The sequence below is a fragment of the Coenobita brevimanus genome, chromosome 98, assembly GCF_032717465.1.
Source record: "Coenobita brevimanus isolate Jiangsu-jjx chromosome 98, ASM3271746v2, whole genome shotgun sequence".
Classification (NCBI taxonomy): Eukaryota; Metazoa; Arthropoda; class Malacostraca; order Decapoda; family Coenobitidae; genus Coenobita; species Coenobita brevimanus.
Window position 1 is genome coordinate 18,390,856 of NC_137051.1, and position 17,046 is coordinate 18,407,901.

Here is a 17,046-nt window from a genome sequence, read left to right on the forward strand (position 1 = left end):
ACATCCATTAACCCACGAAGGTACCGAGGCTGCTTTGCGCGGCCAATAATAATGGGCGTGAGCCGGTGCATGCCATTAGCATTGGCACAACACAAAGCAGATATCCGTTGCTTGGAGAGCTTGCGTCCAGGTACATGCTTCTCTGTCTCCTCTTCTAGGGTGTTCGTTGGCAGCGAACGATAGACTAGACCAGTTTCTTCAGCATTGTAAACTTGACCGAGAGTGAGGCCCTCCTTGTTGATCAAGCCTTCTGCCGAAACTCTTTTACTCCCTCCTCGTTGGCATCCAAAGCTTCACCATGGGCCTTACGGTTGGTAAGTCCGTGTCGTAACTTGAAAGCGAAGAGCCAACCTTCGGGTGCCTTGAAGTCTGGGATGTCGTGTAACCTTGCAAACTTCTCAGCAGCAGCCTTCAGCTCCGTACAACGCACCAGCACACCAGCAGCACGCTGTTGACGATTCCAAATCAGCGTGGAGCGGTCGACTTCTGCAAACCTGGGTGGGTACATAATCTTCCTCTGCACGTTGCGTTTGGTCTTCAGTGCAAAGTCTGCCATGTACTGGGTTACCCATAGGCAGAAGAAAGAGATAAGAGTGAAGGAAAGAAAGAAAGAAGAGGGAGGATGGAAGAGAGGAAAGGGCAGACACCCAAAACAGTACTACATCAGTTGAGTGGGTGGTTAGTGCCCCCACCTACCACTTCTGTGTATATCTATATATATATATATATATATATATATATATATATATATAGGGTGTAACATGATAAGCAACGTTGGGTCTGGTTAGTACTTGGATGGGTGACCGCCTGGGAACACCAGATGCTGTTGGCATCCCTACGTGTCAAGTGGGGTTGGTGGAGGATTAGTGCCCCTCCCTGTAAAACAATTAACTCTAAGCCCTTGGCCCCCCCGTTTGGGATACATGGCGTCTGGCAATGAATGAATGAAACATGATTTATGACAAAAAAACTAACACCAATGATCGTGTCATGCAGTTTTGAGTATATTTTGTTCTATAACGTATACTCTCTGCGACCCCAGTTCAGTACCCAGCATTCGGCTGTTTAATTGTGAAGTTTCGCGGCTGGCATGTGCCACAGGGTGAGATCGTCGCAGGACGATGGGAGACGAGTATTATTAGCGTATACTGTACTGTACATAAAAATCCCATATCCTATCAGTACAAACGAGTTTTAAGAAGAAACTTTACATAGTCTATTGATTCTTTAACATCGTCATGCATTCCTGCAAGTCTTTTGCGCAAATCAACTGTAAATTAAGGATTAAATTCAAATTTTATGAATTACGAGGAAGCAGGGAGGGAGGCGAGGGGCTGGTGTGTTGTTGCTAGTTATGTAATCTTTAGTTTGTAGGATATTGCTACCAGCATTATCATAACACCCACAGCTCATTCAATGGAAAAACATTATTGTAATGAGTGACTAGCTTCCCTTTAAGTCAGGAGTAATATTATTATCCATTACAATTTTTTTGCTGCAAGTAAACGTGGCACCATTACTTTCATATGATGTTGATGTGAGAACAGTGACACAGGATTGCCAATGGAACAACTGTGCAGCTAGACCTATTTTTTGCTTCTACCTAGTGGCACTATTTAACATCTGGCAACATATCTAGCTACCTTCTGGATATTTTTGCCATTTTTAGGTGATATTCTAGAGATTTAATAGTATTTTCTAGTGATGTTTTGCAGTGTTTACTATCTAGTGACATTCTAGCAAGTTTTCAGGACTAAACTGGCGAGACTGATTATAAGGACTTGGCAACCCTGCATCCACTGTCATTTGAACAAGAAAATTTTCAGGCAAGGCACACACTTCAAAAATTGTTCTTCGTTCAGCTGTTCACTGGGTTCAGCTTCACTTGTTCATGAAACAGCATGCCACGTACGTACAGCAATGAATAATATGCAGATATCGTCTATTTTTACAGATTCTGCGATGGTAATGCCAGTGCTGCAGAGAGGAATACATCTGGAGATACCCAATCGCTCCACGTTTACTTGCAGCAGAAAAATTGTTATAAATAATATTCTTCCTCTCTTAAGTGAGGCTAATCTCCCTTTACAATAATGTTTTTCCATTGAATGAGCTGTGGGTGTTATGATAATGCTGGTTGCAATATCCTATAAACTAAAGATTACATAACTGGCAACAACACACCAGCCCCTCTCCTCCCTCTCTACTCCCTCACAAGCCATAAAATTTGAATTTAATCCTTAATTTACAGTCGATTTGTGCAAAAGACTTGTAGGAATGCATGATGGTGTTAAAGAATCAATAAACTACGTAAAGTTTCTTCTTAAAACGTGTTTGTACTGATAGGATATGGGATTTTTATGTACAGTACAGTATAAGCTAATAATACTCATCTCCCGTTGCCCTGCGAAGCTCTCACCCAATGGCACATGCCAGCCACGAAACTTTACAATTAAACAGCCGAATGCTGGGTACTGAACTGGGGCCGCTGAGAGTTTATGTTATAGAACAAAATATATTCAAAATTGCATGATAGATCTTTGGTGTAAGTTTTTGTCATACGTCGCATTACACCCTGTATATATATATATATATATATATATATATATGTATGTATGTATGTATGTACACACACACACGCACTTTTTTTTTTTATGCTAGGAAGAAGGAACCAAAGACCAGGAATGTATTTTAAAGTATCACATTTTCATACAACTGATGGGGATGTATTCCAGAATTTCACATTTTCATACATCTGGTATTGTAATATGAAATTGGTAAATCAGTTCTGTTAGTAGCAGTTGAAGTTTAATAAGCATCTTTTTGCAATTTGCTGTAGACTTTATTAAAAGAAAAATTGGCAACATATGACAAGGACTTGATATGTTGTACAGTACAATCCCTGCTATCCGGTATCCAGACAAACGGAACACTCAGAAAAACGAGAAAATTCAAGTGCTGGTAAAAACGTCAGTAAGTTATAACTGTGCGCCATTTTGAATGGACCGCCAAACCGCCGTTTTATCGTGTCACGCGAGGCTGGGTGAAGTCGGACTAAGCGAGGTGAAGGCATTTCTGGCTAATGTAAATCCCTAGTAAATCCTCTTAACCAGCCCTCCTCCTCCCTCTTTCCCCTACTTGAATTCAGTCATCCTCCACACCCTCCACAATTTCCACAAATCACCAGTCTGCTTTTTACCACCAGACAGTAAACAAGCTCTCTTGCTGTTGTGTTGCTCTGATGGACAGTAATTTCAACATTCCAAAATGCCTAAAGAGCAAACTAAACGTAAGCGTGTCGTGCCTACCTTGAAACAGAAGCTGGACATATGCAATAGACTTGAAAAAGGCAAACATTATAAAACACTGATGACCGAATATAATGTAGGAAATCCAGCGATTTATATAAAGACCCAAGCATCCAAGCTCAATGAATTTTTCATGAAAAGCGAGACAAGTAAGTCCATTGAAAAAAGGCATACTCTTCATCGTTCAAGTGGTTTTGCTTAGAAAGATCTAGGGGAGCACCTATTTCTGGTCCTCTTATCGAAGAAAAAGCAAGAGAGTTTCACAATAAAATGAATACAGAAGTCGAATGTGATTTCAGTGTTGGATGGTTAAATCGTTTCAAAGACAGACGTGAAATTTGTAAGCCAGACATTTCGGGAGAGAGCAAATCAGCAAACGCCGGTGTTTTTCTTCCTAACAGACCGACTCTAACTTGCACCACATAAATTCATCTTAGAACGCATGTGTGCTGGCAGAGATGAAAAAAAAAAAAAATGTTAATAGGAATGAAGGTTTACTTTGTTGGAAGAAAAAAATATATATATGCTTGCACTTCATAAGTACATCATGTATTTTATTTTGTGCAAAACAGCTGATTGGCGGCAGATGAAGGGTGGAATGATGGAGGTCAGTCGGGGCCGGGACCGTAAACAAAGCTTGTGTGGGGGCACAGGTGTGATAATTCTACAGTGCAGTCTTAACATCAGTTCACCAATAAATGTTCAAGATTTTATTTCTTGATTTTTCCACTTTTATGAGTACAGTACATACAACGAATACTTCGGTAGTTAACAGAATGGTGCAAAACAGTGGCGGAATGGTGGCGGTCAGTTGGGGCCGGGATCGTAAACAAAGCTGATGTGGGGGCACAGGTGTCGTGATAATTTACCAATAAATATTCAGGATTTTATTTCTTTAGTTTTCCACATGAGTACAGTACATACAAGAAATTATTCGGTAGATAACAAAATGGACTTGTGCATTTTGCAGTACCGGTACTGCAAGGCATTGCATGCACGTGCATTATGACCATGGTGTGTATTTACGAGGCAATTTTTCAGGTGGAATCTCTTAGTGTGCCCCCTGATGTGAGTGGTGAGTACCTGAATTGTATTTACTGCTGTGATAATGATCGCCTTTGTATAGATTTGAATATCAGAACTACGGGAAAAATCTGTAACCGGGAAGGTGAATTCCCCAAGCCGCCTGGTTAACTGGGATTGTACTGTATATAGTTCTTTTTCTGTTGGTAGTTTCTTGCCTGGTGAGATAGTGGTTTGTATGGTAGGTTGGTAGGCTGCAAAGTACGATACATATATTCATACTTATAGTTGTTTTTCTCTTCCAGTGATGCACGTTTTAGTAGGAAGAAAATCGTCCTGTTTACAGATTTCAGTGGAGAGTTTAGTGATGACCATACCACAGCTATCATCTCTGGTCTCAAGAATCACGGAGTTGAGCTGATTGTCCTGTGAGTGTCACATACAGTATTTGTTTTTCTGCTTGTTTTATGCTGCATTGGAAAGCTGAAGTATGATAACCAGTTTGAGTTTTGTAATTGCCCATTTTTAGTCATCATTTACATCATGATCCTAACTCCCCCCTCCCCCCAAGAATGGGGTGAACTGGCATTGAGAAACAAAGAAAGAGCAAAAGTAAGAGAACTGTCAACAGCATCCCCAGTAAAATGTGCCAGATATTCATTCACACATATTGCAACTCCCTAGAAACCTGGCTCCACATCACAAATGCAACTCTCCACTACATAGTCAATCAGTTATATATAAAATGTAGGTGTGGGCACTCACCATCCACTCACTCGATGTAGTGCTGCTTTGGGTGTCTGCCCTTACCTCTCTTCCTTCCTTCCTCTTCTGTCTTTCTTTCCTTCATTCTTTCCTCTTCAGCCTATGGTTGACTTTACACTCCCTTTTCATCCACTTACTCGAAGTAGTGCTGCTTTGGGTGTCTGTCCTTTCCTCTCTTCCTTCCATCTTCTGTCTTTCTTTCCTTCATTCTTTCCTCGTCCCTCTGCCTATGGTTGACTTTACATTCCCTTTTCTGTCTTTTTTTCCTTCACTATGTCCTCTTCTTTCTGCCTATAAGTGACTCTACACTGAGTGACAAGGCAAATGATTTCTTGTACACCAGGAAACTATATGCTACGCTGGGTGGTAACCATATAACCAAATTATGGTGCATGGTGGTTTAGTGGGTAATTAAGGCACTCCAATCAGATTGAGCCTGTGTAGGCTTATCTTCAAGGGGTGGTTGAGCTTTTATTGCTCACTTGATGCCACTCAGGGATGAGTGAGGCTGGTCACCCTCATCTTAAATGTCAGATCTAACTTGCCTAGCTCTGGGGTCCTATGCTCCTCATGGGGCAACATATGATTGGATGATGGATGAATGGATGGATTTTTCCATATATACATCATCCAGCCAGCTCAGTCCTGTGTAGGTCCAAGCCTTATCAGGCTCCATATGACATTGTCTTACATACTCATTAATTTTACCTTATCCATCCACCTTCTCAGTCTTATGTTCCTCCTCCCTTCTTCAACCTCACTCACATACTGCATATCCATTTTGTCACCCTGTCTGCATGAAGTTTTTAACATATGGTTTGGCTGCCATGAAAATAGTAAGCATTCAGATTCAGTCATCCTTACCCAGTGTAATTCTACAGAGGCCCAGATGTCCTAGATGAAGATGATGACTCTCCTACAAAAAATGGAGAACACTTTGACAGACCTGGTCCCTCTAATGGGGTGAATGAGATGGTTTTGAAAAAGTCACCCCAGAACTGGAATGGAAAGCCCAAATCCCCAGTACAACTAGCAGGAGAAGCACTGGCCACTAGGATTATTCATGAGGTACGGTAGTTCGGAAGCTACGTTCAGTGGTTGATGCTTTTTTGCTTGTATGTTTTGTGGTCGATGCATTTTCCATATCTGTTATTGATTATGCTGTAGTTAGTGGAAATAAAATCAAAACCATCCTTTCTAAGACTTGAAAAGCAGGCTCAGGATGTGTTAAGAAAAAAATAAAAATAATAAGAATTGCCTGAATTCACCTGTGGTAATAAAACCACTTACCATATACAGGTATACCCCAGTTTAATGGCACAGTTGGTTAGGTAAAAACCCATTGTTAGGTGGGGTATTGTATATTGGGGTAGATTTAACACGTCATGGGATGTGTTTTTCTCCCTTGGGTTTCCCCCACAACCGAGTCCAAAACCCACCCAGATAAGCCCAAAAACAAGTTTAAAGCCAATCTAAATGGCCTAACAGCAGTCAAAGAAGCTAACCTAAGTTTAACATCCGTAAATAACTCAGTAAAACCATAAAATAAAATATGAAAATCGTTTAATATATGTCAGGAAAAATCAAGCTTAGTCAACTGTACCCCAAAATGACAATGTTCACCACACCAGTGGCTAAAACACACTAATCCAAGTCTAAAACTGTTTATAAATCAACCTAAACACACAATTTTAGTCTAAAATATCATCAAAATTGGTAAAAAATTATTCAAAATCCATCATTAAGCTGGGGTTTGGCCATCGTTAGGCGGAGTATGGTGGTATTTCTACCCCTAACGTTAAGCTGGAGTAACTTACATCAAGGTATTTGTGTGTGTGTGTGTGTGTATATATATATATATATATATATATATACATATTTGTATAGGTGGATATTTATATATATACCTGTACATGTTTAAGGGTTAATGGGCATCTAAGTGAATGATTCACGATCAATGTGGGCGTGTGATAAGGTTGTGTGATGTCCCCATGGTTGTTCAGTGTATACTATGGATGGAGTGATGAGAGAAGTAAAAACACGAGTAATGGAGAGAGGGATGGCGTTGGTAATGAATGGTGATGGATGGAATATCTAAAATTTGTTGTATGCTGATGATGCAGTACTGCTTGCAAGTACCGAACAAAAACTCGGTAGGCTAGTGCAGAGTTTTGCTGATGTCTGTAAGCGTCGTGCCTTGAGAGTAAATGTAGAAAAGAGTAAAGTGATGGTTATTGAGAGAGAAGGTGACTCCCAGTGCGATGTTACAGTGAATGGAGTGAGACTGGAATTGGTGAGAGAGTTCAAATACCTAGGTACAGTGGTAGAAAAGAGAAGAAAATGTGCAAAAGAAGTTGAGAGAAGAGTGACACAAGGAAGAAATGTAGCTGGTGCAATGAAGGCCTTGATAAGAAACAGAGGCTTGAGTGTTGCAGCTGCACGAGGCTTACATGAAAGAGTGTTAGTGCCAACTTTAACATGTGGATGTGAGACTATGGTGTGGCATGAAAATGAAAAGTCAAGAGTAAGAGCAGTGGAGATAGGACTACTGAGGAATGTATGTGGAGTACAGAGGGTAGATATTATACGAAATAATCCCATCTACGTGCTGTCGATCAAGTCACGCCAACCAATTCACTAATTTCCTTCGGTTGGTGCCCTGCCTCCTTTAGAGCAATGATCTGTGATATGATTTCACTCGTTAGTTCACGGTTAGGTGCCATAACAAAGTGGCGAAAGCCAAAACACTGCAGGACACTCGGTAAAAAATGGCGCAAGAAGAGAGGGAGACGCGGCGGAGTTCCTCTCTCTCATGCAGCCTGTAGGCAACTGAGGTGGGAACCAACCAGCGCGTAGGAAGGCCTCAGGCTACTGTGACATCATGCTAGCGCCGCAAACATCTGGCTTAGTTTTTACTACCAAAAACGGTTGATTCTTTTTTGGCCATAAGTATTGTGCGCCCTGCCATAGGCGCTCGATACTTCTGACGAGCGCTATATATATATATATATATATATATATATGTACGGTATATACTCCCGAGGGGAATGGGAATGCTGGTGATAGGGAGAGCTGGAGCTCCTGTTTCACTAGCTATCTAACCATCCCCCTTTGCTGACCTTTTCAGTGTGACAGTAACATGGAGAGTAGACCAGCATACTCTCCCAAACATTTCCTCTAACTATCTATGCACTACACCACATGCACTTTACATTTCACACAACGTATCCCACTACGTTACAGGGGTTGGCGCCAGCAAGGGCATGCGGCCAGAAAACTTTGCCCCCGCTACCTAGTGGCGGACTTCTGGGGGGAGGCGTGGCAGGGGTTCCGCTGGCATAGATCATGGGTCCAGGGCGAGATGTGGCTCGGGCCTGTGCTAGAGGGTACAGGGCATTGCGGTTCCCAGGCTGCCGCTTCCGCCCAATAGAGAGGGACCCGAACCTGGGAGTAGCGCCCCAGGAGGCTGCCCTATCAGTGGGTGTCTAATGGCGGGATAGTTGCAGTGCCAAGACGCGCTTGGAGGGTGTCCCTGCAGCTGTCCTGGCAGGGTGCCCTGAGGCCACTACCACAGCCACTGGTAAGCTGGTGGGCTAGGGGTCCCAGATCCATTGCCTGGACCTGGGATTGTGCGAGGAGTGGAACCTGTGCTGTGTCTGTCCCCATTTATTAATACTGAAGATAACAAAACAAAAAAGGTTTCAAAGCAAGCCTGAGGACAGTAAATCACCCATGGGGATGAGGGTGGGTTCATGGAATGTGGGAAGTTTGAGGGGAAGAGCAGGGGAAGTCGTTGAGGCATTCAGTAGGAGGTGGGTGGACGTGGCGTGTTTGCAGGAAGTCCGGTACAGGGGTGGATCAGCCAGAAAGATTGTTGGGAAGGACTGTTGCTATAAGTTGTTTTGGCAGGGGGGGACAGACGGTTATGGAGGTGTTGGTGTGATGGTTGCGGAGAAATGGGTGGAATATGTTATGAATGTTTTGAGAATAAGCGATGGGATATTGGTAGTGAAAATTTTGTTGGGAAGAAAGATAGCTGTGATTATATCGGCATATGCTCCACAGACAGGATTGGATGAATCAGAGAAAGATAGATTTTGGGATGATTTAATACGTGTAGTGGGTTGTATGCGGGATGATGAGATAGTGATTTTGGGAGGGGACTTATATGGTCATGTAGGTGAAGCAGCTCAAGGTTATGAAGGAGTGCATGGGGGATGTGCATATGGTCTAAGGAATGCAGAAGGGGAAAGGATACTCGAGTTTGGGGAGGCAACGGACGTGATTGTGTGCAACACAAAATTTAGGAAAAGAGACAGTAGGTTAATTACGTATGAGTCTGGGGGAAATAGCAGTCAGATAGATTATTTTCTGGTTAGGAGGGCCGATAGGAGGTTAGTGAGGGATGTTAAAGTTATAGGAAGTGAGGAGTGTGTGCAGCAGCACAAACTATTGATTTGTGATATGGTGCTTAAAGAACAAGTGATGAAAAAGAGGACTTATGTACCTAGGAGGAAAATATGGAAGCTGAAAAACCAAGTAGTAAGGAGATGCCTTCTATAGCGAGTTGAGGAGAGTGGTGGCTGAACAGGGAGCTGTAGACAGAGGCGTTAATGAACAGTACAGAGCCCTCAAGAACAATTTCTTGAGAGTTACTGATGTAACATGCGGCTGGACAAGAGGACCACCAAGACATAAAGTAACTTGGTGGTGGGATGAGGGTGTAGAAGCTGCAATTAAGTAGAAAAGAAGGCTTTTCCGGGAATGGAAGAAGGGTGGTAGCAAAGAGGAATATTTGGCTGCCAAGCATAGGGCTAGGAGAGAGGTATACAGGGCAAAGTCTGAGTCACAGAGACAATTACTTGATAACCTAAATCATGGGGAAAGGAAAAATATATTTAGGGTGGAGGGTCAGGTGAAGAGGGATAATCGAGATATTACAGGTGAGCAGTGTGTGAAGAATGATGAAGGAAGGGTAGTGGTGAACAGTGAGGATATTAAAGATGCATGGAGAGAGCATTATAACCGGTTGTTGAATGAGGAGTTTGACTGGGACAGGGAAGGTTTGGAGCCAGCAGATCCAGTGTCTTGCCCTTGGCCTTTGATTGATACTGCTACTGTGAGTGAGGCAATAGGCAGGATGAGGGTGGGGAAGGCAGCAGGTGTGTCTGGGTTGACTGCCGAAATGTTGAAGGCCTCAGGCGATATAGGGGTGAGTTTAGTCACTGACCTGATAAATAGGATTATTTATGAGTGTGTTGTCCCAGATGATTGGCTGAAGAGTGTAATTGTAAATGTGTATAAAGGGAAGGGTGATGCCCTGGAAAGAGGAAATTATAGAGGTATAAAGCTTTCAGATCAGATAATGAAGGTAATGGAGAGAGTTATAGAAGGTATGATTAGAGAAAGAGTGAATATTGATGAGATGCACTTTGGGTTTATGCCAGGCAGGGGGACCACTGATGCCATATTCATTGTTCGACAGCTTCAGGAAAAATATATTGGTAGGAGAAGGGATCTTTATTTTGTTTTTGTTGATTTGGAAAAGGCCTTTGACACAGTCCCTAGAGAGATGGTGAAGTGGGCAATGAGAAAGCTTGGCTTGGAGGAGTGGCTGGTTAGGGTGGTTATGGCCATGTATGTGGGTGCTCACACCCAGGTGAGAGTGAATGGAGATTTGAGTGATGAGTTTTCCGTGAATGTTGGTGTGCATCAGGGGTCAGTCTTGAGTCCCATGTTGTTTATCATGGTACTTGAAGCCCTTTCACGTGACTTTAGAAACGGACTCCCGTGGGAGTTGTTGTATGCTGATGATTTGGTGTTGATTGCAGAGAATGAAAGGGAGGTGGAGGAAAGGTTTAGGAAGTGGAGAGATGGTATGGGGCAAAAGGGTTTAAGGGTAAATGCAGATAAAACAAAAGTGATGATATCTAGGGTTGGTGGCGGTACTGTCAAAGACGAGGGAGAGTGGCCATGTGCAGTTTGCCACAAGGGCATGGGAAGTAATTCCATCTTGTGCGGTGTGTGTGATAAATGGGTGCATAAGAGATGTAGTGGTATCATAGGTCGACTGCGAGATAATGCTGATTTTATGTGTACTGTGTGCCGGGGTGAGCAGGTGGAGATCGTCAGACGTGAAAGGATTGAACTTGCTGGTGAATCTCTTGAGTATGTGGAAGAGTTTTGTTATTTGGGAGACATGTTGTGTGCTGGAGGTGGGGCTGGAGCTAGCTCTGTGGCTAGGGTGAGAAGTGGTTGGAAGAAGTTCAGGGAGCTCTTGCCTCTCCTGACATTGGGAGGGCTCTCCCTACGTGCTAAGGGGTCTTTGTATGCAGCATGTGTTAGGAGTGTAATGCTGTATGGCAGTGAGATCTGGGCAGTGAAGGAGGAAGACATTCGCCGGCTCAGACGTAGAGAAATGACAATGATTAGGTGGATGTGCAGTGTGTCCCTGCGTCCAAGGCCTGGAGGGGCTGGGTTTACAATGGAAGAGTTGAGAGGTAGCATGGGACTGGAGTGAATTGGTGTTGTGATGAGGAGAGGTAGATTGAGGTGGTTTGGACATGTGGAGAGGATGGGGGATGATAATTGGGTGAGGAAGGTGAGAAGTGTTAATATTGGGGGTGGGGTTACGAGGGGTAGACCGAGAAAGACATGGGACGAGGCCATTAAGTGTGACCTTAGGGTTAAGGGACTGAACAGGGAGGCTGCAATGGATCGTGCAGCGTGGAGAGCCGCCATTAGGTGACCAAGGCCGACACATGCAAGCATGTTGGAGCCTTTAAAAACGAAAACGAAACAAAACGATATACAGTAATCACTCCAATATCCGACGTAATAGAGCCATAGGTAGGTCCGGATATTGGTTCTGTCCGGATATTGGGCCCCAGCTTATGGACTTGTACTTATGGACCCTAACTCAAGAGAAACACCTATACAACTCCCTCTGGACATGCATAGCACCTATTTAAGACCCAAATCACACCAATAAGGCACATAAATGACTGAAATAAATGCAAAAGAAACATAAAATGAGGGTTTAGAAGTAGGTTCATACAATAATAAACATTCTGGTGACTGGCTCCTAGACTAGTACTTATGGACCCTAACCTAGCCTAACTCAGAAAAACACCTTCCTACTGCACATGCATAGCTCCTAACACCCTATTCACATCAATAAAGGACATTAAAGAGTGAAATGAGGTAAGTATAGTATGGAAAAAAGTACAGTATGAAACATTCTTATGTTCGGATAGTGGGGATGTTCGGATATTGGGCGTCCGGATATTAGAGTGATTACTGTATGTATATATATATATATATATATATATATATATATATTTACACATATTTGTGGTAGGTGGGGGCGCTCACCATCCACTCACACTGTGTAGTGCTGCTGTCGGGTGTCTGCCATTTCCTCTCCTCTATCCTTCTTACCTTCCATCCTCTTCTGTCTTCCTTTCCTTGATTCTTTCCTTGTCCTTCTGCCTCTGGGTAAACTTACACTCCCTCCTCTGTCTTTCTTTCCTTCATTCTTTCCTCTTCCTTCTGTCTGTGGGTGACTCTACACTGAGTGACAAGCCAAATGGTTTCCTGTACACCAGGAAACCATTTACTACGCTGGGTGGTAACCATATCCAGATTTTGGTGACTGGTGGTTTAGTTGGTAATTATTGCGTTCCAGTCAGATTGAGCTGGTGAAGGTTTATATGCAAGGGGTGGTTGGGGTTGATTGCTCATGTAATGCCACTTAGGGATGAGTGAGGTTGGTCACTCTCATCTTAAATGTCGGGACCAACTGCCTAACCCCGGGCTCCTACGCTCCTCATGGGGTAATGTAGGATTGGATGATGGATGGATGGATTTACACAGTCACTACTCGTTATATGATGGGGTTACATCAGGTCTTACCTTAATGTATAATGATTTTATCGTAAATCGGGGGATTGAAACACATTATAAAAGGGGGGTTACGTCAACTCAGCTTCCCAAAGTCACCTACCCAAGACTGAAACATAAATGACAACCCACTTTAATTCCTTCCTGTGTCAGTTCAAGTCATCTCCAAGTCGTCCACCATGAGGCTGGGGGACAGCTAGTGCTTACAGGTACTGGTGGTCAGCTTCTGAGTCAGACAGGAACAGGTTAGGGGGAGGGGAATCTGGCTGAGTGCTGACTGGTGAGGTTGGTGAGGCAGTCGAGCAGCTGGTGGATAGTCTGGGAGAGATGGTGGTGGGGATTCCAGTGGCAGCTGGCTTGAAGAAGGCGGTGATGCTGGTCTGTGAGGCTTGCCTCTGACGTCGGTCAAGGAGCTCACGATACACCTATAATGCCTGATTGACCTGGTAACGGGCATGGGAACTCCTGGTGGAAACCGGGTCACATTCTCCCCTTTGCTCAATAAACTTGTCAGGGCCATTAACCCTTATCCGCCGGTTGATGTGTATGCATGACAGGATTGAGCGCGTGGAGGGCCGCCGGTTGCCTTGCTATACCGCACTCACCTTCCCGCCACTGATTGAGTACACTACCGTTTTCTATGATACCTACGGGGTAGGTAGGACCCACAGGTACCCTGCGGCTGTGCGATCCAGTCTGTACTCGGCAGTGGTAGCGTGAGGAGCCATTGCGTCTTCCTCTACATCATCCGATTCCGCTCCACTGCGTGAAGGGCCGATCGCCTTATCGACCCCTGCTAAAGTCATGCCCTCTGTGCCAGGAAAAGGGCTTAGTGATAGTGCCATAGAACGTGCCCTAGATGAAACTGTGTCCTCTAGGACATTTAGTGAAAGTACGTCGTCTGAGGGTAAAGAGAGCTACCACGTGGAGAGCGAGCTCTCTCGCTCTCTGATGCCAGAGAGGGCTCTCCGACTCCTACAGGAGGAAGGGAGAGCCTACGACAGCGATGCTTTTGCTAATGAGGAGGCGGTAGATGACCCAGGATATCAGGAAAGTGGCCGTGGACCTGGCGGACATCTGCGAAAAAAACGCCGCAGAGCCATTTCCCCCACACTCTCCCCGCCTGCTCGCCGACGTATCTTCCTCCACCGCTCCCCCACACCTCAGCCTACCACTTCAAGGGCCGAATCACCTCAACCCGGCCCTTCAGGAGTTGTGTTACCTAGATGGGAGCCACGTGGTGATACGCAGCGCCGAGCGTCTTCAAAGGAAAGTTCCGCATCAGGTGAGTCATCACCCGCATACTCCCACACCTCTCCCTCTCCCTTTCCCTCTCCCCCTCCCTCTCCTCCCCTCCCCCCTGCCCGTGGCCATGCACGAGTGATTGCAAAAGGTAGTGCAACTGCCAGACGCCCTGCTCTACCACGTGTGGGTAGAGTGGATACTTTTGTGTGGGAGGATGGTGCCGGCTTTGAGCCGTCTGTGCTGGCATTTGATGAGGAGGGTGCAGGTGTGCAGGAGGATGCACTTCCCCCCAGGCCTTGGACTCTTAGTAGTCTATTCAAGGCAATTTTCATGACTGCAATTATGCAGTACCTGGTGGATGAAATAAATTTCCACCAGGCCATGTGTGTGCGTTGGCTGGACTTACCTGCTAGTGAGAGCACGCACATGTGTGAATGGATACCTGTGGAGGTGGGGGAGATGTTTGTGTGGCTCGCCCTGACCATGCTGATGGCGCACGTAAAAAAACATGTGCTTCACGATTATTGGTCGGTGGATGAACTCGTTGGCACACCTGTCTTCGGAAAGTACATGGCCCGTGATAGGTACCTGGCAATCCTAAGGTTTCTACATTTCAATAGAAATTACGGGCCTGCACCGAACGACAGGTTATGGAAAATAAGACCAATCCTGACAATGCTGAAAGAGTCATTCTCCAGGGTTTTCCGTCCGTTCCAGAAAGTGGTTATTGACGAGTTGCTGGTGTTATTCAGGGGCAGGCTTGCATTTATTCAGTATGTGTCATCAAAGTGTCACAGATTTGGCCTGAAATTCTTTGTGCTTTGTGACTGTAAAACTGGATATGTGCTGGATGTACTAGTTTACTCGGCGACAGATGTTGATATACCTAGCGATGATCCTCATGGATTCTCGGCATCAGTAGTGAAAGTGCTGATGGAAAGGTATTTCAACAGGCACCACATTCTGTACACCGATAATTATTACACAGCCCTGGCATTGACAAAGTATTTGTCAATTGGTACTGGGTCCGGTGGAACTGTTAGGGCCAACAGAAAGAATTTCCCCGAATTTCCTGCAAATACTGAGAAAGGAGCCCTTCTGATAAAGAAATGTGGGAACATGTTAGCCCTTCTCTGGCATGATAAGGGACGGGTTAACATGTTGTGTACAGTTCATAAGGGTGTGATGGAGGAAACTGGTAAAACAGACTACAGGACCAGGGAACCCGTGGTAAAGCCAGATGCAATCAGTGATTACAATATCAACATGCAGCTGGTTGATAAATCGGACATGCAAATTGGTGAGGTAGATTGCCTACTTAAGTCCTGCAGGTGGTACAAGAAGACGTTCTTACACCTTCTTGATATCGCCGTCCTGAACAGTTTCCTACTGTTCAAGGAGCTTGTAAGGAAACCTCTCTCTTTACGAGAGTTTGAGAGAGAGCTTGCATGCGAACTCGTTGAGCAATATTCAACTGGTCAGGTGACAGGTGCTAGGTGGGGGACAGTGGCTCCAGCTGACAGGCTCAGCTGTGCTGAGTATTTCAGTCAGCACAAGATTGTGGAGATAGGGAGAACAGCAGCAGGTCGTCTGGCATACAGGCGGTGCCACGTCTGCCGCACAACCAAACGCCGTCCCCCAGCACAAAAAGAGACCTCGTACAAATGTGCAGAATGCAAGGTCCCTCTATGCCCCATATGCTTCTCAGAGTATCACTCCGAGCGTGAGTACTGAGCAGGTGTGTGGGGGCGTGTAAATAATGTACAGTGATGCACCATTTTTTTTATTTTCATAAATGAGTGAAAAGTGTGATAGTACAGTATAAGTGAAGTATAGTAAGTGCTGAGATGTAAGTTATTTATAATAAGTTCAACAAGTGCAAGTAATTGATTTATAGTAAGTAAAATACAGAAATTGATACTGTGTATTGGATATTGGTTTGAAAATTATTGGAAATACTTTGCTTTTGCCTACGTGTTACCTGAAAGAAAACCATTTGTGAGCGTGCCACAAAGAAAAATACCTGCTTGGCTATACCTAAATTATTTCAATCAGTACTCAGGGAAATTGTGCCAAATATTAGCATCAGTGTATCTGTGATGTAACGTACAAATAATGTTAGTTGTGTGAGACATTTATGTGATTTTCACTATAACCCTGAATAGTACAAAGCAGTATGATTTACAGTACAAATAATTACCTCATACTCTACGATAATGCGTGAAAGAGCAACATCATTTACTTGTCAAAGTGTAATGATGCGTAATGGTGATGTACAGTGCAGTTCAAAGTGCCATAGTAAAGGAGAGATATGATTATTTACGGAAGAAGTGAGAACAGAAAAACGAGGTAAAGGAGGACTAGTACAGAAACACAACAATATATTTCTGTTCCCACACACCTATGGGGCATAGAGGCATTATGGAGCGGGTGGTAAATCCTTGGGTGAGCCACATGAACTGAGTGAGAACTTACTCTCACGGCGGTGAGTAAGAAGCAGTGGGAAAAACGAGTGGAATCTTCCGCATTCCTTCCAAGGATTCAGGGGCAGTGTTACAATCGTCACGCCATGCAGTGCTGCCAACGCTAGCCGTCTGGGCCGAGGCCGCTGCCAGTGGCGCGCGCTCGGAGCTGCGCTCCAAAACATGAAAAACCACTCGTCTTCAACTCATCCTTACTCATCGACGGGACCTCCTGGAGACTCGGGATACCATCATTGGAAAGAGGAAGAGTTGGTGAGTCTTATGAACTTTTATTTGAATCTCTAGGTATTATAGTTTGTCAGATATGAGGTTTTGAAGTA

General features: G+C 44.3%; 1 protein-coding gene across 1 annotated transcript in view; it reads left to right on the top strand.

Annotated features, from left to right (window-relative positions):
* Positions 1-17,046, top strand: part of Ku80 (X-ray repair cross-complementing protein 5 Ku80) — a 239,485-nt gene that overhangs the window by 61,263 nt on the left and 161,176 nt on the right. Inside the window, exons 5-6 of the mRNA XM_080283853.1 lie at positions 4,637-4,759; positions 5,978-6,164. Of these exons, the coding sequence (XP_080139979.1) occupies positions 4,637-4,759; positions 5,978-6,164 (310 nt within the window). The remainder of the gene's footprint in view (positions 1-4,636; positions 4,760-5,977; positions 6,165-17,046) is intronic.